General features: G+C 35.9%; 3 protein-coding genes across 4 annotated transcripts in view; 2 read left to right on the top strand and 1 right to left on the bottom strand.

Moving 5' to 3' along the window:
* Positions 1-8,433, bottom strand: part of LOC100636246 (elongation factor-like GTPase 1) — a 9,576-nt gene extending 1,143 nt beyond the window's left edge. The window contains exons 1-14 of the mRNA XM_019997758.1: positions 8,223-8,433; positions 8,109-8,176; positions 7,765-7,849; positions 7,167-7,228; positions 6,973-7,044; positions 6,776-6,913; positions 5,750-6,027; positions 5,527-5,650; positions 4,579-4,658; positions 4,271-4,530; positions 3,070-3,169; positions 2,917-3,020; positions 508-1,877; positions 5-28 (exon numbers count right to left, since the gene is read on the bottom strand). Coding sequence (XP_019853317.1) covers positions 5-28; positions 508-1,877; positions 2,917-3,020; positions 3,070-3,169; positions 4,271-4,530; positions 4,579-4,658; positions 5,527-5,650; positions 5,750-6,027; positions 6,776-6,913; positions 6,973-7,044; positions 7,167-7,228; positions 7,765-7,849; positions 8,109-8,176; positions 8,223-8,328 — 2,871 coding nt within the window. The 5' untranslated portion in view covers positions 8,329-8,433. The remainder of the gene's footprint in view (positions 1-4; positions 29-507; positions 1,878-2,916; positions 3,021-3,069; positions 3,170-4,270; positions 4,531-4,578; positions 4,659-5,526; positions 5,651-5,749; positions 6,028-6,775; positions 6,914-6,972; positions 7,045-7,166; positions 7,229-7,764; positions 7,850-8,108; positions 8,177-8,222) is intronic.
* Positions 8,434-8,673: 240 nt separating this feature from the next.
* On the top strand, positions 8,674-22,933 carry LOC100636373 (uncharacterized). Of its 2 annotated transcripts, none has more exons than XM_003387287.3 (13): positions 8,674-9,032; positions 9,202-9,345; positions 11,633-11,722; positions 13,610-13,834; positions 14,147-14,251; positions 14,497-14,725; positions 16,390-17,724; positions 18,234-18,441; positions 19,359-19,449; positions 20,967-21,036; positions 21,252-21,330; positions 21,519-21,666; positions 22,202-22,933. In XM_003387287.3, the coding sequence occupies exons 1-13, from the start codon at positions 8,979-8,981 to the stop codon at positions 22,592-22,594; spliced, it is 3,171 nt and encodes a 1,056-aa protein (XP_003387335.1). In that variant the 5' UTR covers positions 8,674-8,978; the 3' UTR covers positions 22,595-22,933. The 2 variants fall into 2 exon arrangements, with proteins under 2 accessions (XP_003387335.1, XP_019853323.1); XM_019997764.1 differs by having other exon boundaries at positions 16,393-17,724.
* A 289-nt stretch (positions 22,934-23,222) lies between these two features.
* LOC105313096 (ras-specific guanine nucleotide-releasing factor 1-like) overlaps positions 23,223-25,951 on the top strand; it is a 31,878-nt gene continuing 29,149 nt past the window's right edge. The window contains exons 1-4 of the mRNA XM_019997761.1: positions 23,223-23,667; positions 23,977-24,077; positions 24,775-24,922; positions 25,746-25,844. Of these exons, the coding sequence (XP_019853320.1) occupies positions 23,353-23,667; positions 23,977-24,077; positions 24,775-24,922; positions 25,746-25,844 (663 nt within the window). The 5' untranslated portion in view covers positions 23,223-23,352. The remainder of the gene's footprint in view (positions 23,668-23,976; positions 24,078-24,774; positions 24,923-25,745; positions 25,845-25,951) is intronic.

The raw sequence follows: 25,951 nt of genomic DNA on the forward strand, positions 1-25,951 counted from the left end.
AGACAAATCCCAATACACCAGTAGCTGCCTGTAAAATACATGTATTAGAGTAATTATAATATACAAGTACATTTCACACAAAATTTTGGTAAAGTGCTCAGCATCTTGTACATGTACATGTACATGTAAGTGAATTTTTATGACTTTTTCAGTTGCTCCAAAATTTGACACAATACACTACAGTAAGTACAGGATATATTTTTTTGATTCCGATCAAAATGAAATTTCTTTACAAAATTTTTAAGTAGCTCCAAAATCAGGCAAAAATCCCTTTACCATAGTAAAGAGTCTTGGGCCAAATTTTGCAAAAAATGACTAGGACAGAGTTCTCCATGTTCATAATTTTTTCTGATACAAAGATATCCTTGTGTTACATAAAAACTTTAAGCTAATTCCAAGACCAAAGTAAAATAATTTTAGTAACTTGAATTCAAGCTTACATGTATGCTGATAACACGAGCCACCCCATACATACACTAACTATTACAATAACAATAATATCAGTACCTGTATGATACAAGAGTACATTGGTGCTACTAATCTCGTTGGTTGAGCTAGCATAGCTTGACGACAGCACTCCTTAACAACTGATATCAACTGACCGGACACAGGCCCTCTTAGAGTATCTTGTTCAGACTCATCTTCACTAGTGGGCTCCGTCCATTCAAGTACCTCAAAACAAACCCCATGGAGAGGCTCTTCACAGAGTGGACCAGAGAGTGACGCTAACTGAAAACCACTAATAATCGAATTATCATAATTTCTTAAAACCGGATCGGTAGCCTCTTGACCGACCACACCCTTATCTTGATTGACCACGCCCCTCCAAATCGAAGGTCGCTCATAAGAACTGATTTTATTTAAGAGGATGTTCGTCCCGGAATTACGAGGGCCAAACGACCATATTCGGTCAATGGCTCCATTCCATTTCTTTTTGTCTGCAGTCTCAAGACAGTTCTTTAAATCTTCATACAAGGTCTGGAGACCTTCGACCACACCCTCCTCATTACCATGGTAACTAGCTCCACCCATTGAAGTCAAAATTTTAAGTAGACGAGAGGATTTATCTAATACATCAATTAGAGTCTCAGGAAGGGGCGTGGCTAATATTTTAATGAGATGCGGATTGTTCCCAGGAGTCGAACATGTAACGGGTCCATTATTTTTAGAGGCGTGGCTTTCGGTATACTGACCAATCAGCTCATTCTCTGACGATATAATCTCATTAACCATATCAACAGTCGGTCTGGCAATAACCGTCTCCCTAAATGGAACTATAGGAGGAGACACTTTAAGCTCAACCCCTGCATAGACATTCCGGAGGTCGTCAAGGCAACGCTGAAGATGTACCTCCCCAGCAGTTGATAGAATCCTCTCGCCAGTTTCTTGATACGTACATCTAACGCAGGGATCTGATTGGTCGAGTAGCTCGAGTCCTTTATCAAGGGAGGGTAGGTCAGAGAAATGAACAGCTTCTAGTGCTACATGTACAATTGGAAAAGCAACCGACTGTAACTCCCTGAATGAAGTACAAGCCAGTGAAGAGGAGAGAGTGCCGCTTTTAACAATGCTATCTCCAAGTCCACCAATACCGGCTACATTGCCCGAGGCAACAGACTCCACCTCCAAAAGGTCCCGGCCCATCATGAGATAGAGTTTGGTGATAGTTACCGTGGTTACGTGAGGTGGGAGGATCACATCTTCTTGAGTGGGTGTGGTTTGAAGGAGAGGTGTTGAGGTTAAGGTGGGGTCATAGCGAGGCTGTAGTACAAATAGTTTTTGACCTTTTCTCAGTGTTCCACTAAACACACGAGAGAATGCCAGGAACTGATGAGGGGGAACTTCAGGCTCTGGCTTTACCGTTTCTTCAATATTATCTGAAATGAAAAATATTAATAAATATTTTTGTTTAAAAATTTGTGAGTTTAAAATAGCAATAACAGTCTGTATTAATTTTAATAATTAATTCCTGAAATTAAGTCTCCCATCCTAAAAATACTTTCAATTTTAATGGAAATCAGCTCAAACTATTTGCTAGCCATACTTGAGAAAAATTTGTCAAATTTTAAATGTTCAAAATTAAACAGATCAAATTTTCTACATACATGTAACATACGTGTACATGTACATGTACATGGTCATGAATAAGAACAATCATGCATCAAAAAAATACAGAATTCTCTCCTAGTCAATTTTGACAAAATTTGGCCAATGACTCTACATCTACATTTTTGCATGACCTTGACAAAATTTTGAGCAACTTTAAAAATTCGTAAAAATCCAATTCTGATGGAAATCAGCTCAAACTTTCTACACAACATAAGAACATGTATATGTATCAGAAAAAATTATAAAAATTGAGAAATTTCTCCTTTTTAATTTCAGTAAAATTTGGCCTGAGACACTGTGCTATAGTACAGGGACTTTGACATGATTTTTGAGCAACTTTAAAAATTTGTAAAAAATCCAAAGTTGATTAAAACCAGCTCAAACTTTCTACACAACATAAGAACATGTATATGTATCAGGAAAAATTATAGAAATGAACAATTCTCAACTTTTCAATTTTGACAAAATTTGACCAACAGACAGGGACTTTGGTTCAATTTTTGAGTAACTTAATAAATTCCTTTAAAAATCCAAATCAGCTCAAAACATTCATACAACACAACTTTACACAAGAACATGCATCAGAACAAATTTTTAAAATGGAAATCTCTCTTAGCGAATCCAAAAAATACAGTATACCCTGTATAGTGGATCAACTTTAAAATCCATTGATTAGAACCTGCATGAGCACTGTGTGAAAAGGAAACCCTGTATGTACATGTACAAATGCATGTACATGTATCATGTAGTGTACACATACATGTACGTGTGCATGTATGTGTACACGTACATGTATGTAAGCTGTACCTTCATTATTGTCTTCATTGGCTTCTGCTGGTTTAGTGTTGCCAGAACGTAAATTTCTAATTAAAGCCTCTCTCTTCTTCTTCAATTCTTCGAGTGTTAATTTCCTGTGGGTGTTCATGCTAAAGGGTTGAAGCAGAGAGGAATAAAACTAACCTGGTCTGTGTCTCACGCACTAAAGAAAGATCAGCCAGAAACATTTTAGAAATAAAAACAATAACAGGAGTATGAGGTTCAGGACTACAGGATATAAAACCTAAAAGGAGAGAGAGAGAGAGACATTAAGAAAAAATGATGTCAATTAAACATTATTAGAGCATACATGTAAGGAATATGTACATACATGTACATGTACATACATGTAGTAAGGCAACACTGACTTCTTAATCTTATTATAAATGTAGACTTGGTGGTGTAGCTGTTAATTAAAAGTAAATGATTGCAAAGTGTTTGTTTAACAACTATAAGTATAATGATTACAAATACAGTACAGTCCAGGTGTTATAATTATTGGTAAAACTATAATTACAGTAAATTAAAAGATTGAAAACACATGTACATGTATGTAGCCAAATGTCTTTGTCACTATCATTAACAGCAGTCAAAGATTCAATGGAAGAGTTACATGAGATGTACATGTAGGGCGGCATCTTATAATACAAAATGTACATGTACACAGACCAAAATAAGTAAATATGACTTTTCAATCCATTACATAAACTACATGTATCAATCAATTAAAGGGTGCATCCACATACATGTAATAGTCAATGCATTGGTAAAAGACATGATGAAAACAAGATCACAAAGATGAAGAATAAACAATAATACATGTACAGTATAGGGGCTGTTTAAACTACAAGTACAGCAAAGCCCACGGTCAAATTAACACACGTGTGATGTGATAATTAAACGACACACCCACAAATGTTTTCCATGTGTGCACCATTCTTGAGTGTGCTGCCTATACAAACATGCACAGAATATCGTGTAACATATCAGCAATGATCTTAATTATCTGAACTGTATCTATGGTACGCCTGTTTTTAGTACATACTGTACTACTGTATAGTGGAAAAATTTCATGGCCCAAAATTTCCGTGGATATCGTGTTTTTTTTTCAAAATTCACGAAAATAAAATCTGCGAAAGTCAATTCAATATGGTTCAAGACGGCCAAAAAGTAGAAAACCACAAAAATTAAAGCCACAAAATTAATATTTAGACTAATCCATGAAACTTTGGGCCACAAAATTTCCCGCTATACGGTACACAGTACACACAAATGTACATGTACAAATGATGCACAAATACAGTTCAATTAAAATAATTCAAAACAGAAGCATTACTATACTCACTGTCAACCAGTTCTTGTGTTTCTATTGGATACGAGTCGATCTTCCTATTACCAGCACACATCAGCTTCTCCAGTCTATCCCTACTCAATCCTCTGGGGCTAGGCAACACTCTTACCACCATACCAAGGACTGCAGCTGCTAACGGCAGCCACTGGCTACATATAGCAGTGAGGTGGATGAAAGGGTCGGAATGGGTGGAGTCACGTGCTGATATTTTTAATCCTAAACTGCTCGTGATTTTATCAATGAGAGGTTTGTTTCTAAAATAAGGTTTTAATTAAAGGGAGTGGTGGGCGGGTGTGGCTTACTTTTTAACCAGCACAGCATCGTAGACAGTCCAAATGTTTTCCAAAACAAACTGAACAAATAACGGCTTTTTACCTTTATCCTGAAAAGAGAATAAGAGACAGAAACTCTAATTTCATTGTGTCTACTATTATCATTAACATTTACATGCATATACATACATACATGCACATGTATTTGGCTTTACTAATTTTAGTAAACTAATACTGTATGTGTAATTCTTTAGCCATTTTAAATTCAATGCATAATTACTGTTAAAACTTAATATTCTACAAAATTAGTATACACATGTAGCTAAAAGTACATGTACATGTAGACTTAGTGTAGGGCGCAATACTTAAATAAACTACATGTACATGTAACATGTACATATAAATTTACATTGTAAGTGGATAGTATAAGGAAGGGGGATCAACAGAGAACAGTAAAAACATTCTACTACAAAAACAAACCAATGAAATATTTATTTTACCAAAATAGGCTAATAGCAATGACACATGTACATGTGGTTTGTGCATACATGTACATGTATAACTTACATCATATCATACATCATCATACATCATCATACATCATCATACGTCATAATACATCATCATATGTCATACATGTGTAAACATACAATTTACATGTACATGTACATATATGTACACATACATGTACATGTACATACCATATTTGCTCGAATAAATGCCCTGCTCAATAAATACCATGCCTAATATTTTCCAAGTATAAATATGCATTTTTAGCTAGTACATGTACATTGTATAACTGCCACAGCTGTTAGCTTGTCCCAGATAGCCTAATTCTCCCAGTAGGACATAAAGGTCATGCATTCCAATGCACTGTGTGCTTTCTTATTTTAAGTGATTTTTAATGTTAAGAAATAAACTCCCACGCATTTAATGAAGCAAATACGGTACAAGTACATTATACATTGTATATCTCACTCTGGCTCCTTTGCATATTCTCTTTGTTTTGCTATTAATGTAGAAGTCACCCCAGAGTGTCTTACGGAGTACATCCTCCTTAAACCCTAACTTCTTTGTGTACAATTGAACAAAATGCTCAATCCTATAAATAAGAATAGAAATAATTGAAACTGTTTTTGTACAAGAGTCAATTATATAGTGTCCTCTCTTAAACCAAATGTCACTATATTTAATCTCTCACCCAAACCCCCATCCATCAATAGCAGATGCAAACACCACGTTCCCTTGTTCAGGTGAGAAGTACACGTTAGAATCGTCCGCTTCACCGATACCACTGTCCCAGTTGTACACCACTTCCTGTTCAATGGTAAATGGGTGTGGTCTAACTAGAAAGTGTCTTACTTCATCATCCTCGGTAGATGCTGGAGGGTTTTCACTCGTTTTGTCTCCATCTTCTCCTTTCTCTTGGTTTTGCTGCATGATTTCTGTTGTCCATAGACTAGCCGTAACAGCATTTACCTGGTAATAATAAAGTATAATAAAGTAAATTGTACATGTACATCTACATGTACATGTACATGTATGGTTAAGTTTACTGTCTACCCACATGTTCATGTGATCATGCATGCAAATTCTTTGAGAAACAATTAAACCGCCCACGGAAACAGAAACTGTCTGGGCTATATTTATGTACACTTTCACAGTATTCCTTTCTTTTGTGCTACCATGAAAGGAAAACTTACCCTCTCTCTCTCTCTCTTACTTCTGTTAGGGTTTCCCACAGAATTTTGGCATAGTATTATTTGTCAATGGATTGTCAATTTGTTCAAAAATTGGACCAAAGACCAAGTACAGGGTATTTCGACAAAATCATGTGAAGAAGATGGTCACAGGCCAAATTTTGTCAAAAATGGCTAACAGAAAGTTCTCTATTTTTATAATTTTTTCTAATACATGTACATATATACATGTCTTTATGCTGTGCATCAACTTTGAACTGATTCCAATCAAATTTAGATTTTTTCATGAATTTTTAAAGTCGCTCCGAATGCCATGTACTGTATTGTAGTGCTTGTCAGCTCATGAAGCTCATGCTGTTTAGCTCACTTACATGTAGCATGCTTTGTGGGAAACTAGCACCAAAAAGATGCCGAGCACTATGCCAAAATTCTTTGGAAACCTTGAAAAACCTCTCCTCTCTCCTACTTCTTTCTGTACACAGTACAGGCTGTTTCATTTTCTAATACACTCCTCCACCCACTCTTACTTGCTGTAGAATGTGCTCAATGCGTCCATATGCCTCCAATGGTGTTATCTTTAAGTGAGTGATGAGTCTGTCCATTTTATTCAACACGAGGCAAGGCTTTATACCTTCCTGCCATGCTTGCTCAAGGACCACCTTAGTCTGTATATCGAGTGACACACACACCCAATAAATTGAATCAATCAATTTATTTTAATTACCTGAGGGCAAACACCTTCAACCACATCCACAACTACCAGTGCTCCATCACACAACCTCACTGCAGTTGAAACCTAAAAATACACACATACATGTACATGTAATACTTTAATAGAGACTGTTTTATCACATTTACTTTAGTAAAAATAAAAAAGTATATGTGTATTCACACTGTACATGTACATGTATATCATACCTCACTTGAAAAATCCACATGGCCAGGAGAATCAATAAGATTAATAAGATACTTCTCACTACCTGTTATAAAAAAGGAACAGTACAAATGCCATATATCACAAACAGGTTACGTGATGTCACAGTTGTGTTATAGTACATGAACCAAATTGCATTGTTACAGTACGAACAAAAATGGAAGGGAAAAATAGTGACAGAGAATAATCCAAGGTACATGTACATGTACATTATACATGTAGTTGGGAAAAGCAACACATTTAATCTTTTGATTCATGTGATGTGCATTGTAAATGTTCAAGTTGACCCAAAGTCTACTCCAGCATCAAAAATAACATCAGGTCTAGTATAATATATTGTACACTGTAAATACACTTTAACACACTTACAAAATGTACATGTACATGTATGTGACTACATGTACATTACGAATAAGTATTTATTAATATTATAAAAGCCCCTTTGAGGAGCTTTCCCTTAATCTTGTGTACATACATGTACATGCATATCAAACAAATCCGTTCCAACAATCATGACATGCTGTACATGTACATGTATGTGTATTTTAATGTGCCAAACTTTAAACTTTGGTCTCTTCTCACCTTCAACAAACTTCAAAGCAATTGCACTGGATTTCATAGTTATTCCTCTCAACTGCTCGTCTTCACGATTGTCCATATAACGCAACTAAAAATAACATCAATAAAAATACCATAGCTATTAATTAATATAGTATATAGTAGGAAACTTTGCAGTGGTTAATATTAGTGATTTTCTGATTGAAAAGTAGTGGCAGTTAATAAAGTTGTAGCCACATATCATTGAGCATGCTCAAAATAAAGCTAGTGGTAAACTATATTTTTGAAACTTTATCATTAATCCTCCAATTGCCAAAATAAACCCTGCCAATTTTATTGATTTCTTTCTTATCTTTCCCTAATATTACCTTTCCTGCTTGTCGGCGAGATATTATCCCGTTACTAGCTATCAATGAATCAGAGAGTGTTGTCTTGCCTAAAAGTTTATTAACAAATATATTATTACAGTATAAAGAGGTTACCATGATCAACATGAGCAAGAATGCATATATTCCTAACATTGTCCTGGTTAGTCTGTAGGCTGGTCAACTCTTTTATTTTTTCTTCTCCTCCTTGTAGAAAAGACATCTTCTCTAAAAGTAAAATAGAGAATGAGACAGGAAAGTTAATATTGCACCATCAATGAAGCACGTGTGTTAACCACGCCCACAGGGGCACGCCTATAAAATGAACACACCCACAAACACGTGGGAGCTAGATCAAAATGTTGAATGTTATTGACACATGATAAATTACATGTAACAGTAAGTCGCTTTTCTTTGTGTGAGTTGTACTTGTTACACTCTGTATAGATCTAATAATTGAAAGATTTATAATTTATTTTTAAGGGGATTAATTTAATCACAGTCGCCATATTTTATTAATATTAAAAGGTAAATAGATTTTAATAACTAGGTCTAAACCTTTAATTAATTTAGGGGTACAAGTAGCCGAGCTCATATTCGAGCTGCTAATCTCTCTGTACCTCTGGACCCTCTCTAACAGTACAGCCTGTTCTACTTCTCCTAGCTCGCGTAGGTACTATATCATAGTTCACTGCTTCCTTTTGCAGCCTATAAAGGACAGGACGGGAGGAAACAGTTCGTCTAGCCCAAGTTTGGAATGTACAAAGCTCAATAGTTCAGTCAGAGCCAAGAACGTTGCTACGAGGAGACTAAAGAGCCAGTGAAGGCCTTACTTCTTATTGGAGACTGGTAAAGAGTTTGAGGAACGTTATCATGAATACTGACATTGACAACAGCTTGGTTGGACTTTCACAGGAAAAGATGCAGGTCAGTTGATTCAGCCTTATTTCTGTTCACCATTCCCTCTCTTACTACCTCCCTCTCTCATCTCCCTCTTTCTTGTTTTCTACTCTCTTACCTCTCTTACTTTCCCTCCCTCTCCCCTCTCTCTTTTCTTTCCTTCTCTCAATCACTATCCCTCTTTCTCCCTCCACAGAAAGTATCTTCTTTTAGGACAACTGCTAATGCCACTCTAGCCAAGACCTCGCTGCCCTCCATGACGGTTGGACAAGCTGTCAAATATTTATATGCATCAAAATTCGATTCAAAAAAAGCTGAAGATATTTTCCATCGCTATCAAGTATGCGAAGTTTGTGAACATGTGCTGCTTCTAATGTACATGTACATGTACTTACTAATGTACATGTACATGTACATGTACATACTTTTTTATTTGATTGTGCCTGTATTTGTATCATAGGTGGTCCATGAAAGTGTGTATTTTTGTGTACGGTATGTGTGTGTAAAGTGATCATGTGGTTTTCGACCCCTTGATTTATTGGTTGTAGACAAAATCCCCCTTTCTGATTTAATATTAACTACTTATTATTATTTTAGTTGTAAAAATAATATTATTTAAATCTCTAGTATAAGCAGTCCAGCTGTCTTATTGTGAACTTGTGGGATTGATGAAGTTGCTTAATTTGTATTTTGTTGACTTAAATCCACCACAGCCGTGTACATTGTGTTTGAATGTCTAATAGCTACATTTGAGCATGTACCTATGTTGACATCTGTCCCACATAATATTGCCCCGATTTTGTGAGTCTGTGGTTTGTGAGCCTGCTTTTATGTGAATGGGTTCATTTAGAGTTCATTCTGTGTGTGATGAGTTCATTGCGTGTGACTGTGTTGCAGTGATTCATTTACATGTACAAGTACAAGTATGATGTGAATCAGCCTAGCTCTGACCATGCGGGTGGATCACTGGCTAGGCATGTGTACATGGTTATGGCTGCTTTGGGCTGAGTGTGTTTGCTAGTCATGATTGCTAGCAGTCATCATTTTATTATCAGACTAATAACGGTCTATATATGTCATGTGTTGTCATTGATATCGACCACTGTTACAATACACTTGCCCAATATAATACAAATTGATCTAATCCGGCTATTATGTACATATACACACGTGTAGTATATGCACACAGGATCTCAATATGGGGTTATGAGTCAGAGGTGTTGGCAGTGGTGTTGGGTTTGTTATGGTATAATTGGAATCACCTCACGAGTTGTACACACTTCATATATGTACTGCTATCTTGCTATGAGTGCATCTTCTTCAGTTGTGTATTACTGATGTATTTGGTATGTACACACCCTAATGCTATTCCTAGTACTCTGTACCTTCAATTATGCATATTGTAGTCACTACTAGAGCTATGTTTACTTTACTAAGTTTCTCTATTACTATAACTTTTTTGTATGCTGTTAGTATAGTGTGTATTAGTGAGTGTATTGTGTATATCTTGTAGATTGTGTATTTTTGCATTATGTCCTATACTTTGAATTATGCTTATTTTGATGTACACACACTAGCATATCATATTCATCTCCTTGCTCTCTACTCGTATTGATGCTTTTGTTCCTCTTTGTGTAACAGGGCGTGTGTCTTTTGTATGTGTGTCTTTATGATAAGTATTATGTATCTTTTATGAATATATAGAATTATACACGCATTTATGATACTGGTATGATGCACATGTACATGTATGTGTAGTGTGTTTTATTTATCTGTGTTTGTGTGTGTGTCCATTCAATGTTATTCAGGGCATTTCTCAAGACTCAGAGACATAATGTCTGCCCTTAAACTAATTTGTTATGCCATTATGAAGAACAGGGGAGACCATATTTAACCCTTTTATCATATTTACACGCCTTTAGAGTAATAGGAGTGGCACGTCTACTTAATAATGATATAATATTGCAGAGAATACATGAAAGAAGCACTTCAGTGGGATCCATAATAATGATACTACTACTATTTCTTTACAGTGTATACATGTACATGTACTAATAGCTAACTTATTGGGATTCTTGTGTTATAATACTGCAGGCATAAATTTAGTATGTACATGTATACGTTAGTACATGTACATGTGTCTTTAGGGCGTGTTTGGTATGATACTAATTAGTCTCGTATGATATGCCCTACCCTTATATGGGGAGTAGAACTAATTGCATACTGTTCATGTATATCCACACACCCTCTAATGAATGTCTGTATACATGTACATGTACATGCACATTATATTAGTACTGTAATATCTGTGCATATGCAGGTATTTAATAAACTATTAGTAAAAGGCATATACAGTATAAATACATGTGCATGTGTACATGTGCATGTAAATTGTAGTACATGTACATGCATAATGTGTGTATTTACAAATACATGTACATGTGTATCTATGGGTATGGGTGATTTGTTTTTCCATGGTGATTGTTATCAATATGTAGATTTATGGTAAGAACTCTTTTGGGAATATGATAAGTGGTTTTGTACTGACTGCCATTTGTTTCACCCACTCTAAACACAAAACATTAGACTATTTTTACTATTGTTATTATTATTATTATCATTATTAGGATTATTATAAGGAGTTCAGTCTATCGGATCTTGCGCTAAACAAACATTCACTTAATACAGAGATCAGGTCAAAGAAACTAGAGATACTGGTAAGCTACAACTCTTGGTTAACCTCTACTTGCTGTATACTACTGTATTAATACTACATGAATACTATATGCTGTGTATGCTATATGTTCTATATACATGTACATAGACAGTTATTAGTGTGTACTTATTTTAGCAATTTTCATGATTTGGCTGGTGTTTAGTTTAGCGTTTTCATCATTTAGTATTAATAACTGTTAGTAATTTAATCAGAATTAAAAGTTAGCGATTTTCTAAAATTTGCTAAATACCTACAAACAATAATACAATAATTGTCTCCTTGATGTATATATATTTATCTGTGAATTTTTAACTCAGATGCACATGTACATGTGTACATGTGTGCTGTATATTTAAAGGTATTTATTTAGCATGTGGAATACCTTACCAATAGATACACCAGCAATAAATAATACACGTGTTGTGATGATGTAATGTGAATTGTGAAGCTTTCTGATAATGAAACGAATGAGAGAGGAAGGAACTACTACCTGTAGATACTACAGTACATGTAGATAAGAGTTATACTGTAGAATATGTAGTAGAGGAAACTTGTGAGTCGTGACGTATCACATGTACATGTACATGTATGTACACATGCAATGTATTTGAGTATAGTGAGTGATATAAGGTACGTTATAGGAAGGAAGGATGATGATGATGATGGGAGATAGAGATAGAGAGAAGCCGAAATAAAACAAGATTGCTAATTAGCTACATGTATAAATATGTACATGTAATACATAATCTACATCATGTGAAATTGTACACATACATTTATGTGTACATGTACTTGTTCACGACCTTGTTTTACTATTAATTTACTGTGTATTGCCCTAAGCCCATTACATACTAATGCACTAACAAAACACACTCTATCTCCCCTCAGTCTTGCTCAATAATCATTATTATTATGCTTGCAAACACTTACCCTCTCAGCTCTAGGATCTGTTAGAATGAAAGGGTAAATTATATGTATATGTACAGAAGCTGTTCGTGTGATTGATGATGGTAATGACGTTTATTATTCTTAAGATATATAATCAAACCAGCTGTCCTGAACAAATAGAAAACATTTGTAGCATAAACAATCTTAAGTTATTGTCAATTTCCAGTGAATACATGCACCACATGCCGCCTCCTTTGAAATAATTTTTATGCTTTAATGTTTTATATACATGTACATGTACAGTACATGTATAGTATGTTAGCGTATACATGTACATGTATGATTATGTCAATCAAACATGTATTATTCGTATATAATTTACTTTGTTTATTGTTGGTGGAAGTAATTTTATGTTTTTGTGATTTTTGTTATTATTTTTGCTTCATACGCTAATTTGGACAAGAGGAAAGTTTGTGATTATTATTATTACAACTATTATTGTTCGTATAATGTACATGTATCATATTTGGGTAATTGGAAGAGGAAAAGGGGAATTTGATACATGTTGATATAAACAGATGTGCATGTACATGTGCATGTATTATTGTGATTGTTATTGTCATTGTTGTTGTTGTTGTAATCAGTGAATGATGATAGAAATGATCAAGTATCGACTGTGATGAAACAATAATAATTAGCACATGAAGAATAATAACATGTACATGTATATTATAATGAATGGTCCATGTAGATTTAGACAGATTAATGATGCATATATTCGTATACATTGTACAGTATACATGTACATGTAGACCATGATGAATGAAAATTAATGCTTAAAATCATTTTTAAACTATACATGTACATGTACATGTAATTACATATGTATTTATTACATGCATAATTTTTTATGTGTTACTTTTGTTATTTTCTCTTTGACATATAGAAATAATAGTAAATTATTGTTACATGTACATTTACATGTATCTATTTTTATTAGGGAGCTCGTGACAATGATGGAGCTCAGATCCTACTGTTCACAGTAAAGAAGCACAAAGGAGGAGAGAGCAAGACTGCAGTCCAGCTTCTCTTCCTACTCTTAGATCAGATATCAGAGAGCAATGGGACCATGACCAAAGGAGTGACACTACTGGTTGACCTTCAGGAGTGTCCCCAGACTGTGTGTGACATGAAATATGTCACTACAATATTCAATATATTAAATGTAAGCAGATTATACCATGTATGAACTATACTACAGTACAATGTATGTGAAAGCCTATCTAGTGCAATATACATGTACTTATACAGTCTAACCTGTTATTATGGATGACGACACCTATATAATCAGGACAGGTTTTCATGTACATGTACATGTACATGTAGTATCAGTCCTAATACAATATTATAAATGTGTATTCTTCATGAACCTCTGAGATAAAGACACTTCCATGACCAGGACAATATTATTTTGTACATGTCTAAAATATTAGATAGAGGAAGAGACTTGTATTATTATTCTTTTCTACTTCCTTAGGGTGGCTATCCCTTATACTTGAATATGGTGTACATACTGGAGGCTCCTTCGTGGTTTAAGATGTCACGTGAGCCGGTCTATCAGAGCTTAAGCAAAGCTGGAAAGGTAAAAAAAAATAATAATAAGAAATAGAGTGTACATGAATGACATAATAATTATAAGTAATATTGAATTTACATGGAGAGTGACTCCTTGCTATGTAGAAAATCTCCTGCAGCCACAATATTGTTATCATAAAATGGATACATGGAATTTTAATGATTATAAAATGATGCCCATGCATGTACATACACACCCATGTACATGTTTACGAGTGAAATATTTCAAGTATTACATTTTTCCCTTGTCAGGTAAAGATGCTTTCCCTAATTGATCTATCATCAGTGATGTCCCCCTCGTCTCTACCCACTAATCTTAAGTTTCCTTTCAAGCCGTCAGCTTCATCAGGTTCTTCGGCTAATGCCTCTCCCTCACGGAATAAGTCTCCGCCCAAGTCTAACCCTCCAGTAGCCCCGCCCCCTAGAGTCGACAAGCCGATGAAGAAGCAGCTCTCTGAGCCAACGATAGCTCAACAAAAAGGTGAGAATTGTACATAATTATAAGTATAGGTTAAAGTCCATTTGTGTTTACCTGAGCCCTCGTTTTCTTGCAATAACTTTTGACTTACAAGTTCTATTGTAATAATAAACATGTACCAGTCCATTCCTCTCCTTTTGCCACATCTATTGTGATACTTCAGAAGTAGCTGTAGCTCTTTAGCTCCAAGTTGGTTGTATAACCCATGCAGAAAGTACAGCCATACTTTTTACAATATTATTGCATTGTGTTAATTACTGGGTGGGGTCTGTAATCACTTCCTGGGCTCAGGTGAATGCAAATGTCTTGAGTGTATACAAGTACATAAGTGATAACCACAATCATGCAACCCACAATAGCTTTTACAAATAACACTGCTTATAAACCTGCAGCCAACTCTACTGAAGTTAGCCTCTTTGAGTTTGCAGATTTAGTATAATAATACAATTTTTGAATGGGTTATTAATAACTGTAACCCTAAATAAATGTGAAAGCTAATGTAAAATTTAGAAATAGAATTAATGTCCTTATTACTGGTGGGTGATACTAGCCAATATGAATTCGATAATACTAATCAATATTAGCCCAGATTGGGTGTATTGTGCAATTTTGATGTGATATTTAGACCACACCTATGGAGTCACATCTCTTGTTATTGACTGTTTTTATCGATGTTTTTAGGCACGTATTGCTGGACGATATTCAAAATTTTTAAACAATGTGATAAATTATTAAGTCACACCCATTAACTTTAATATTACTAAAACCGTTCCGTGAACCTCTGGATACAGGCCATTCGCGAAAATTATTATTCTTGAAATAAACCCACTATACGGTAACGCTATTTCTCAGAACAATTATGTATTATCAAAACATTATATGCTTCTTTGGCTTGATATACTTCAGCTACTTCATTTGCTTTCCAAAAGAATACAGTTTAGTAATTTTTGAGATATGACTTCTATAGTTAATTAACCATTATTAAGGTTATGTAACCATTTTGTGGGTGTGGTCACGTTATTGATATCGTATGCCAGTTTATTTTCGTGGTAAAATATTTTCGCAAATTTTGCGGTTTGGTGATCATTTGCAAAAATTTTTCACACAATTTCTACTCTCCATTGCCATATGGTGCAGACTAGTCTGCAAGCAATTTGCAAAAAATTATTCCGCCAAATCTTAGAATGCAAGATTTGTGAAAGTTTTGTCAGCCTTGGACCCAATTTTTGAGAAACTTGACAAGAAGCTGCATGAGCACTATGCCAAAATTCTGTGGGAAAGCCTGCTTTCTAATGCGAATTTCAATATTTTGTTTTCAAAATATTCTACATATTAAACATGTACATGTACATGTAGGCATTATAGGCATTTCTAGAATATGCATGCACAATTATAGAAGTTATGTGAAACTACATGTACATGCATATAAGCTCCCAGGCCCATACACCAGTTGATTCTGTTCAATCAATTTGTAGTTATGCTTTTGACATTGTTCCCCAGAATAATATATACTTCACTTACTGCACTTATACTGCACTTTCAATAGATTAAAAACCCCTTCTACATGTGTATGTACATTTTGCTTCCAACATCAAAGATTGCTTGCAATAGAATTGCCTGTTGAAAGAATTAATAATAATGTCTCTTTGTTTTATTAATTTTTGTAGCAGAAGAAGAGTCGGAGGCCATGAGCGGTGTTAATGTGAGCAAGATGATGCAAGTGTTTCAAGGTCAGGCCTCAACCTCTCCCCCTCCTCCTCCCCCTCATGCTGCCAAAGCACACCCACTAGGAAGAGGAGGGAAGCTACCTCAAGTTAACGGTACAGCCCATCAACACAGCAACCAGAAACACTCGAAACCATTTGGAGCAAGTCCTGCTTATCCCCTTCAGCCTCCAAAGACCAGTAGTAGTAGCAGTGGTGGTGGTGGGGTACCTCAATATGACGTAGTGGGTCCCTCTCCATCCAACACTTCCCCCGTTAGGAACGTGTCCCCTCCCTCAAAATATCCTCCTCTATTCCCTCCTCCCTCCTCCGTTCCTCCTCCCTCTTACTCAGCTCCTCCTCCTCCTCCCCCCTCTTCCTCTAAACCCTCTAGACCGGTTGTCTCTCATAAGCCGGTCTGGTTGAAGTCCTCCAAAGTTCCTGATACTGAGGAAGTGCTCGCTCACGTCTCATACTCGGCTGAAGAGGTTGGGCCCCTTCATGATGATGAAGACTCAATAGATGGTCCCATGTCTCGAGATGATTCTGAGATCAGCTCCAGCAGTAGTGGAATGAGCTCGTCAAACAAGCAAAAATTCTCTCCTTCGGTCGGGAAAAGATTTTTTGCTAATTTTGGAGCTGAAGGTCTTTCTAAGGTTGGCGGAGCCGGAAATAAGATTGCACAGGTTTTTAAAAAGAAGGGGGCGGAGTCTGATAAGAAACAAACTTCAGCAGCTTCTACTGATGAAGACTTCTCTGCTGACTCAGGAGAAGGAGGAGTAGCTAGTAAAAAGGTGGAGAAATCCGGTAAATCCCGTGTCCCAGTAAAGATATTTGGAAACAAGAAAGAAGCACCGGATCAAATTGATTTAGCTGTCAAGAGTGATAACCATGCCTCCGGCCAGACTCCTCCTATGTCTAAATCAAGCCGCTCTCACTTGACACAATACGACAGTGTATCAGTCAAACCAACCAGACCGATGGAAAAAATTGCGGCCCACGATACAAACCATGCCCAAGCCCCACCTACCCAAACACATCCTTACAAGGTAACTGTGATACGAGACAAGGGTCCTTTGTCGCCTCCTCCTTTAAAGACTGCTCCTCCGGAATATGCTGCCATTCAGAAACCTCATCCATCGAAACACGCCCATCGTTCATTGACCCCACCCCCTTCCCTCCCTCCTCAGTACAGTGATGATGCTTTATTGGATGATGAGGATGAGAGAGTGGGTGTGGCTCCATTGCATCCCAAGAGACCAGACAAGAGGAACGCTTATGAAAACATATGCTTTACAGGTACATGCATGTACATGTACATGTACCTTATTAATAATATTTTTTATGAATGCACGTAATAATTAACACATGGTATGGGTGTAAAAATTTCTTGGGGTGTTAAATTTTACAGATTTTGTGGGTGATATTTTACTTTCAAAAATTAGTACTTGGCAATACTCACTATGCATGTGAACTCAATCTAAGCTCATTTGCAAAAACATTTTCCTTGCAAAATTGTTAAATTACTGAAAACTTTAGTGCCCCAAAGGTCAATTTTTATAGGTCAGTTCTTATGACTTAAATATGTTTATATTGATGCTGTATGTTTTAATGGTAGTGTGTACATTGTGTGTATGAAAACATTTGCATTAGTAACAACGTCTGTTGACATATTTGTGTATCATTACATGTACTTCATCACAATTAAGTGTGTGGGTGTGTACAAGTAATAGTAAAATTAATATACGTCCCTATTAATTAAATTTTTATTATTTCTTTATGTATTCATTGTTTGTTTGCTTGTGCAGTTGATGAAGACGAGGGTGAGATTTTAAGTGCTGAGTCAACAAGAAAGGACGAGATAATATACGAGAACTTTGGTCCTGATAAAGGGAACAGGTTCATGAGTGCGAGTGAGCTTGAGGCCTATGTGAACGAGAAGGGGATCAGAGGATTGTCTGAAGAGTATTTTAAAATAAAGAATGAGCCAGTCACTGGAAAAGCTGATTATTTCAGGTAAAGGAATTGAAGAGGGTCAGAATATGCAATGAGTTTAATTCATGTACACTTGTACTGTACATGTACATGTATATTTTTTTTTTGTCCCTTAAGCCCAGTTTACACTATGTCCTCAAAGCGGTTTGAAACCAGTTTAAAAATAAACCAGTTTATGTATGGACAATTTCAGTGCTGTTTGAAACCAACTTATCTAAACCACCTTAGGTAGGTGGTTTGAGAATGATGTAAACTGGTTTAAGGTGGATTTACACTGCAAAGTTAACGTAAGGTAAGGCCATATGTTAAGACAGGAAGTGCTGTATAATTTCAACTCTTACGTTACGTAAACGGTGGCCATAAGCTAGGTTCAGAATTCTTGCGTTGCGACCCGGAAGTGCTGTATAACGCAATGGTAAACGCAAAAATAGAACCAGTTCTATTTTTGTGTTTTACCATTGCGTTATACAGCACTTCTGGTCGCAACACAAGAATTCTGAACCTAGTTTTAGGTTTATACAGCACTTTCTGTCTTAACGTATGGCCTTACCTTACGTTAACTTTGCAGTGTAAATCCACCTTTATAGTATAAACAGGGCTTATCTTAATTTTGGGAATTAATTGGCAGTTTTTTGTAGAAACTACCAATATTAAATCTGCCTTCTTGCACTTGATCAATGATGCATGCATGTACATGTACTAGCTGCAAAACCAATTTTTTGCAAATTTACTGGTACATGTAATTATAATTATTTCAAATTATTCCGTTTCAATATGAACTTTGCAATCTCTTTTTATTTGACAAAATGTATTGCCAATTTAATTAATTCCTGCCAAATAATTTAAGATTTTTCACTACGTGTATTTTCTATGACAAATACTTTCTATTTTCTTTCTTTTCTCTCATTCTCTCTCTCTCTCTCTCTCTCTACCATTAGGTTGCCGTGTAATTCAACTAAGAATCGTTACAAAGACGTCATTTGCTATGACAGCACTAGAGTCACACTCAACTCCATCCCTGATACTGAGGTAAGAGATGAGCCAAAACTTTAAATAAATAAAATAATTAATATACAATTATAAATGAATAAATAGAATAAATATAATAATACTTGTTATTATTATTACATCAGTATCATTATTATTATTATTATAAATAAATAAATAAAGGACACTTAGATGTACATGTAGGATAAAATATGGAGGAAGAAAAACAGTTACTGTGTTGCTAATGTTGTTGTTATAGAAAATAAAAATAATAATAATAAATAAGTAAATGAATGTATATAAATGCTCCTGGTATTCACCAGGGGACAGTACCTGTATCTGTTTATTTACCATACCTTGCTCTATAAGTTGATATCATCAAGAGTGGCGTAAGCATTTGTATAACCAAAAAAGCTGAATTAAATTTTTAGTTTCCATAATGTGGCTTCTGTTGATTGTGGCCTTGTGCTACTTGAATGCATCAATTTTTTGGGCTATTAATGACGACTACCTCGCTACCTACATGTATCAATTATTTGTTACAAAATAATACCAAACTGCTGTTCAATGACTCTTCCAACAGCAAGGAATGTTAAGAATTACATGTACATGTACATGTAGAAATAAAATTTTAGTTGGTGTCAGAATCTAGCTTGCATGAACCTTCCAAAAACTATCTACATGTACATGTAGCTTGTAGTGACTGTTTCTATATTTAATGCTTGTTAAATGCTATCAGCAAGGAAATATCAGTTGACATGTTAAGCAATTAAGCTAAATATTTTTTCTAAGTTCATAAATGTACATTGTACATGAGTATTGGCATTAAGATTTGCCGTATCTATAAAAAAAGGCATTTATGATGCTTTGCTTGCAGTATAGGCTTATCCATTAATGATTTACATTTATCTACTTGTAGTAGTAGTAGTATCATTTCAGGGAACTTGTAGTAATGTCAGTTTAGGGAAAGGAAATTTATTTTCACTATACCTGCATATGTAAGGTTGTAGCTAGTTAGCTACATGTACATGTACATGTACATGTATTAACTCATAGCAGTTTAGTGTATTTACACGTACATTATATACATGTACATGCACTGTATAATGCAACAAGTAAAGGTCTTTGCTTCTCACAGTCAGCATTTTATTCACCACAATAGAGAAATAATACGTCACGTACTGATGTATGCTCATACACGTACATGTACATGCATGATCTTGATTAAAGTACAAAGTAGTTGTAATGTTGATGTGATAAGAAAGGGAGAGACAGGATTATGCTGAGAGTTACTGGGTGTCTCCTTTATGATTGAGTTATCAGATATCACATCCTTTTCTTTGGCTAGACTTTATTGTATAATTTGTATTTACACTTTTACCTTCTTTGTTCTCTGCCAATCTGTCCCTCTCTTTCTCATTGTCTTTCCCTGACCCTTTATTTCTCTACATCCCTATCTCTCTTTCTCTTTCTCTCTCCCCCTCCCTCTCTCTCTCTCTCTCCCTCCCCCCCTCTCTCTCCCTCTCTCTCCCTCCCTCCCCCTCCCTCTTTCTCCCCAGGGTTCTGACTATATACATGCTAACTATTGCAATGGATACCAAAAGCCAAAGGGAATTATCCTAACACAAGGTACATGTACTTCAATCAAATCATAACTTACAGTGTAATAAGTGTACCTATAACACAATAAATGAATAAAAGTTATGAATTTCAGTATTTCCTCTATTATTCACTTATTGACTACATGCATATGCATGTATATTATACATGTACACATGTATGTTCATCGAACTTACCCTCAATAATCTGTCATACAGTACTCAATGTGTGTTTGTGTTGATTAGGTCCACTCAAGAGAACTGTCAATGACTACTGGAGGATGCTTTGGGAGAAGGAAGTGTTTGTGATTGTTATGGCCACCAAGTAAGTGTTGTCTACTTTATGGAGACATATATGTACATGTACATGTACACCCTATAATTGACTGATACTCACATACACCTACTACTATCATTTATCTCTCTCTCTATCTCTTCCGCTCTATCTTTTTTCCTGTCACCTTTCTCTTCCTTTATCTTCTTCTTACCACCTTCTTCCTCCTCTTGTTTCAGATGTGTTGAGATGCGTAAGTTAAAGTGTGCCCAGTATTGGCCAGATGGTCTCAACACTGTTGCTCAGTTTGGTGACATTAGTGTGTCTGTTGTCAATGACGTGGTGGAAGGAGCCTATCAATTCAGACAGTTTGTGGCATATAAAAATGTAAGTCAGTTTGTTCTCGAGTAGTAAATAGTCTACATACTGTACATTTCTTTAACTGACATTTGTACATGTATATGTACATGTACATGTACTTGTGCACTTTTGAATTCCACAAATCCACAATACATTGTGTACTACATGTACCGGAAAAGTTAGAGCTGATTACAATCACAATTTTGTGACATTTACTGTACATGTACAAGCATTTTCCTATTTCAATAACATACATGTACATGTACATGTACAGTACATGCATCGAATACTATCACAAGCCACAGACCTCAAAGGCTTTGCTCTTACATGTACATGTATGTCACTCTGCATAAATGTCTTCAAAGAAATTTTATAAAAAATGAAAGAAAATTTATGAAAAATAAATATCACATGTTATTGACTATGTCATAGCTTACTTGTACATGTGTGTCACATTTCTCTCTCTTCTCTCTTAATACAATGTACATGTACATGTATATCTATGTCTTCTTTTCTCCCTTTTTGTCACGTTCTGATTCCTTCCTCTACTCTCCATTTATAGGGCGAAACAAGACACCTAATGCACTACCAGTTCCTGGGCTGGCCTGATTACGGTGTACCTGAGAATGGCTCTGATGTCATCGACGTCCTTGACGCTGCCCGCAGCATGCAGGGATGCTTCTCAGAGTATGTCACTGACCCTGATCGATTCCCACTGCATGGTCCCCCAATGGTGATACATTGCTCCGCTGGCATAGGGAGGAGTGGGACCTTTGCTTCATTGGATTATTGTATTGATGAGTTACGAATGACTAATAAGGTTAATGTTCAGGAGTGCGTGAGGCTTTTACGGCAGCAGAGAGCCTTCTCGATTCAAACTGATGAGCAGTATGCCTTTTGTTATAAAACTGTTTTGGAGTACGCCCTGTATCTCAAAGCCGCCTTGAAGAGGTGATGCTTGTGTTTTTTCTTTCTACGTTTTTCTTTTCTCCTTTCTCCCTGTTCAGTTTTGTGTTTCTCCCCCTCTTTTCATTCCTTTTTCTCTCTCCATAGCATTTATGGTTGTAATATATATAATTCTAATTTTGGCTCTGTCTGAGCTTTGTTGGATGAAATCAATGTTTTACTTCTTATTGCTTTCTATTATTTAGTCTTTTTTTTATTATTTTTAACCTGATTTCACTGCAAGCAATAAACTTTGAAATTATGATGTATTTTACTTATGATCATTATCATTATTATTGTTATTAATGCTGTTTATATCAACTTTGCCAATGATGAATGATAAAGGCCATTATTATTATCCTTCTATAGTGCAAAGTAGAGCAAAGCTCTGACATACATGTACATTCCTATTACGCGTCATTCTGCTGCACATAATTTTTTGGACTTTGTGCTTTTCATAAAAGTTTTGAAAATATGCTATTGTGGTAACTGAAACTATTGGAATCTAACAGTTCCAGGAATATAAAATAATGTATCTCATACTCACAAGGAAGTGACGTTTGAGGAGGAAATTAAACTTGCATGTGCGTTGGTGATCATATGTTTTCTCTACCAGAATATAATTAGGAGCACACTCCTTTTCATTCAAAGCATTTACTACTACTAGATCTACTACTGCTGCTACTACAGCCTCGCTGCCTGCACTGCCATATAGAAACCACTGCCTGTTCCTTCTCCTCCCTTCCTTCCCTTTCTCTCTACTTGGCAATGCCTACTATTTTGAATGGTGGAATGGCCGCGTCTCTCCGACTCGAGGACTCGCAACTGGCAGAGCTAAGCGCTCAGGCCAAGAAAGCTCCCAACTTTCAAGGCTACCTCTCCAAACTCGACACAGGGGGAAAGAGCAGCAAGAAAGCCGCGGCAAGCAAGAAATGGTGTCTCCTACACCGTAACTTTCTCTTTTATTATGACATTGAGACCTCTTCCCGTCCAACTGGTGTCCTCCTTGTCGAGAGCTGTACAGTTGGGTCAGTTGCTGTTGTCGACACTCTCCTGCCTGACTGCTTCCCGCAAGACAGAGAGGTAACAGATCAGAGAGTGCATATGTATTGTACGTGTACAATTACATTGATTTTACAGCATTAATTTTTCAGTCTGCTGAGCCAGCCTGCCTCTTTGTTTCTTTGATCCATGCATGCATGCATGTATGCATAAGACTGTAATGGTACAGCCATTCCTCACATTAACCTTTAGTCTCTGGAATTGGCCCGTATCTCCTATAATAGTGCCAACTTATAGTATTAGTCGATTTTTATTATCAAGAGTATATACTCTTGTTATTATGCATTGATGTTAGCGTCGTATTGTTTATTTATTCCTGTTTTTATTCAGGGAGGGTTTTTTATAAGCACAGACTCACTGAAGCAGCATATATTCATAGCTGAGAGTCGATCAGAGAGAGACAAATGGATAACAGCTATTAGACGATCAAGGTCAGTCCAGCTAATCATATACATACTATAGCATTAATACATACACTGTAATCGTAATGAGCAGTGACACTGACACTGGACTATAAAGTTATTGAGTGATGATTTATCAGTTGTGTTTGTGTTCATTGATTGATATTTAATGTGAAAGTGTGTGTGTACTTGTTACTTGGCAACTCTCTACTTGATGTCATGCATGTATTCTGTTAGGTTTCATTCAGATAACACACTAGGATGTCTTGAAGACACTCACTCACACACACACACACACACACTTAATGAGTATCACATGAGAGGTTTATTGGGCTTTCAGTATCATAAGTTCAAGCTTCAAAATTTAATCAGTTGCTTGTAGACTCCAGTCTAGCACAAGCAACTTGTAACCAGTACATTGTGTACATGTAATAAGTGTTAATGTTTTCTTTAAATGGATCCTTTCATTTCAATAGAGCCTGTTATTGTTTGTTGCCTTGCGCTCCACTTACAAAAGAGAAGGATGATAAACAGTGCCTTTGTCATTCGCTTTTGTGCTTCATGTAATCGTGTTACTAGAATTTCGTTATGGATTTTTCTTATAATTTTTAATCATGTTATAATTGTAGCAATAGTCCCTTCATTTTACTTTTAGCGTTAATAATTATCTTCAAAGATACTCTTATAATACCATTGTCAATTATAATGTATTTTTTCTATTGATTAGTATGTTTAAGGTCCAGCAGGAGCTTGGTGAGTTACAGCAGAAGTACGATCTACTCCGTTCGCAATTCACATCTACTTCTCGTGAGCTACAGTTTCTGAAAAGGCAGCATTTTGAATCTCAGGAAAATATAGCTCATCTCAGAGCCTCTGTGAGTACATGTATATCTATTATTACAACAAATGATTTACATGTAGCTGATATTTTGTATGATTAATAAAGTTTAGAGTGAGAAAAAGGGAGAGAGAAAACATTAATTATAAATATGAGTCTGAGAGAAACATAGTTAAGGTAGCATTGAGTTAATTGTAATTGCATTTCAGCTACTGATAATTAAGAAATAAAGACTTCCATTTGTCTGTCCTAAAAGTGTTGACACTCATCATGACCATGCAAATATCCCTTCATTAAGATACACATGCATTTACCAAGAAATGAGATAAAATTGACTAACTCATATGCATACAGGAAAGTTCTAGTACAAACAATAATTGGAGACAGTAGTAGAGAGAAACCCACATGATAAGTATAGACATGTACATGTATGCATAGTTAATTTATGTTTATAATGTATCAGTCTTCCTGTTCACTTTCGGGAAAAGTTATATGAATAGAACAACTTTCAAAGTGTATTTGTTATTTCCCTACCAAATGCTGCGTAATGGGAATGCATGTGTGCATGCGACTTATTTCTGAGTGTGTGTCTGTGATGTGTGTGCTTGTTTGTGTTGCTTGATTTGCTTCCTCTTGGCAGTTTATGTGTTTGTCTAATATGTATGCATAAACACTTTGAACTCTGTCTCTCTCTCTCTCTCTTAATCTCAGTTCCTTTTCTTATTTCCACTTCAATTTTTTCATTCTATGACATTTTCATCCTTCCTTATTGTCTCTCTTTTTCTCTCTCTCTCTCTCCCTCCCTTTCTCCCTCCTTCTTTCTCTCTCTCTCTCACTCCCCCCCCTTCTCTCTCTCTCAGTTGATTGTTCCTAGGCGCAGTGTCAGCATAAGTTCTTCTCCTAGAACACCAACACCAGAACTTAACTCTTCAGATCAAGAGGAAGAGAGTGCAAGGATTGTAAGTAGATCTCACTCAACCCCTTTCTTAATTCTCTATCACTTTCTCTCATTTCTCCCACCCTTTTTTTTCTCTTCCTTCCTTGTTTATTAAAACTATTTCCTTTT

The sequence above is a fragment of the Amphimedon queenslandica genome, unplaced genomic scaffold (genome assembly GCF_000090795.2).
Source record: "Amphimedon queenslandica unplaced genomic scaffold, v1.1 AMPQUscaffold_13354, whole genome shotgun sequence".
Taxonomy (NCBI): Eukaryota; Metazoa; Porifera; class Demospongiae; order Haplosclerida; family Niphatidae; genus Amphimedon; species Amphimedon queenslandica.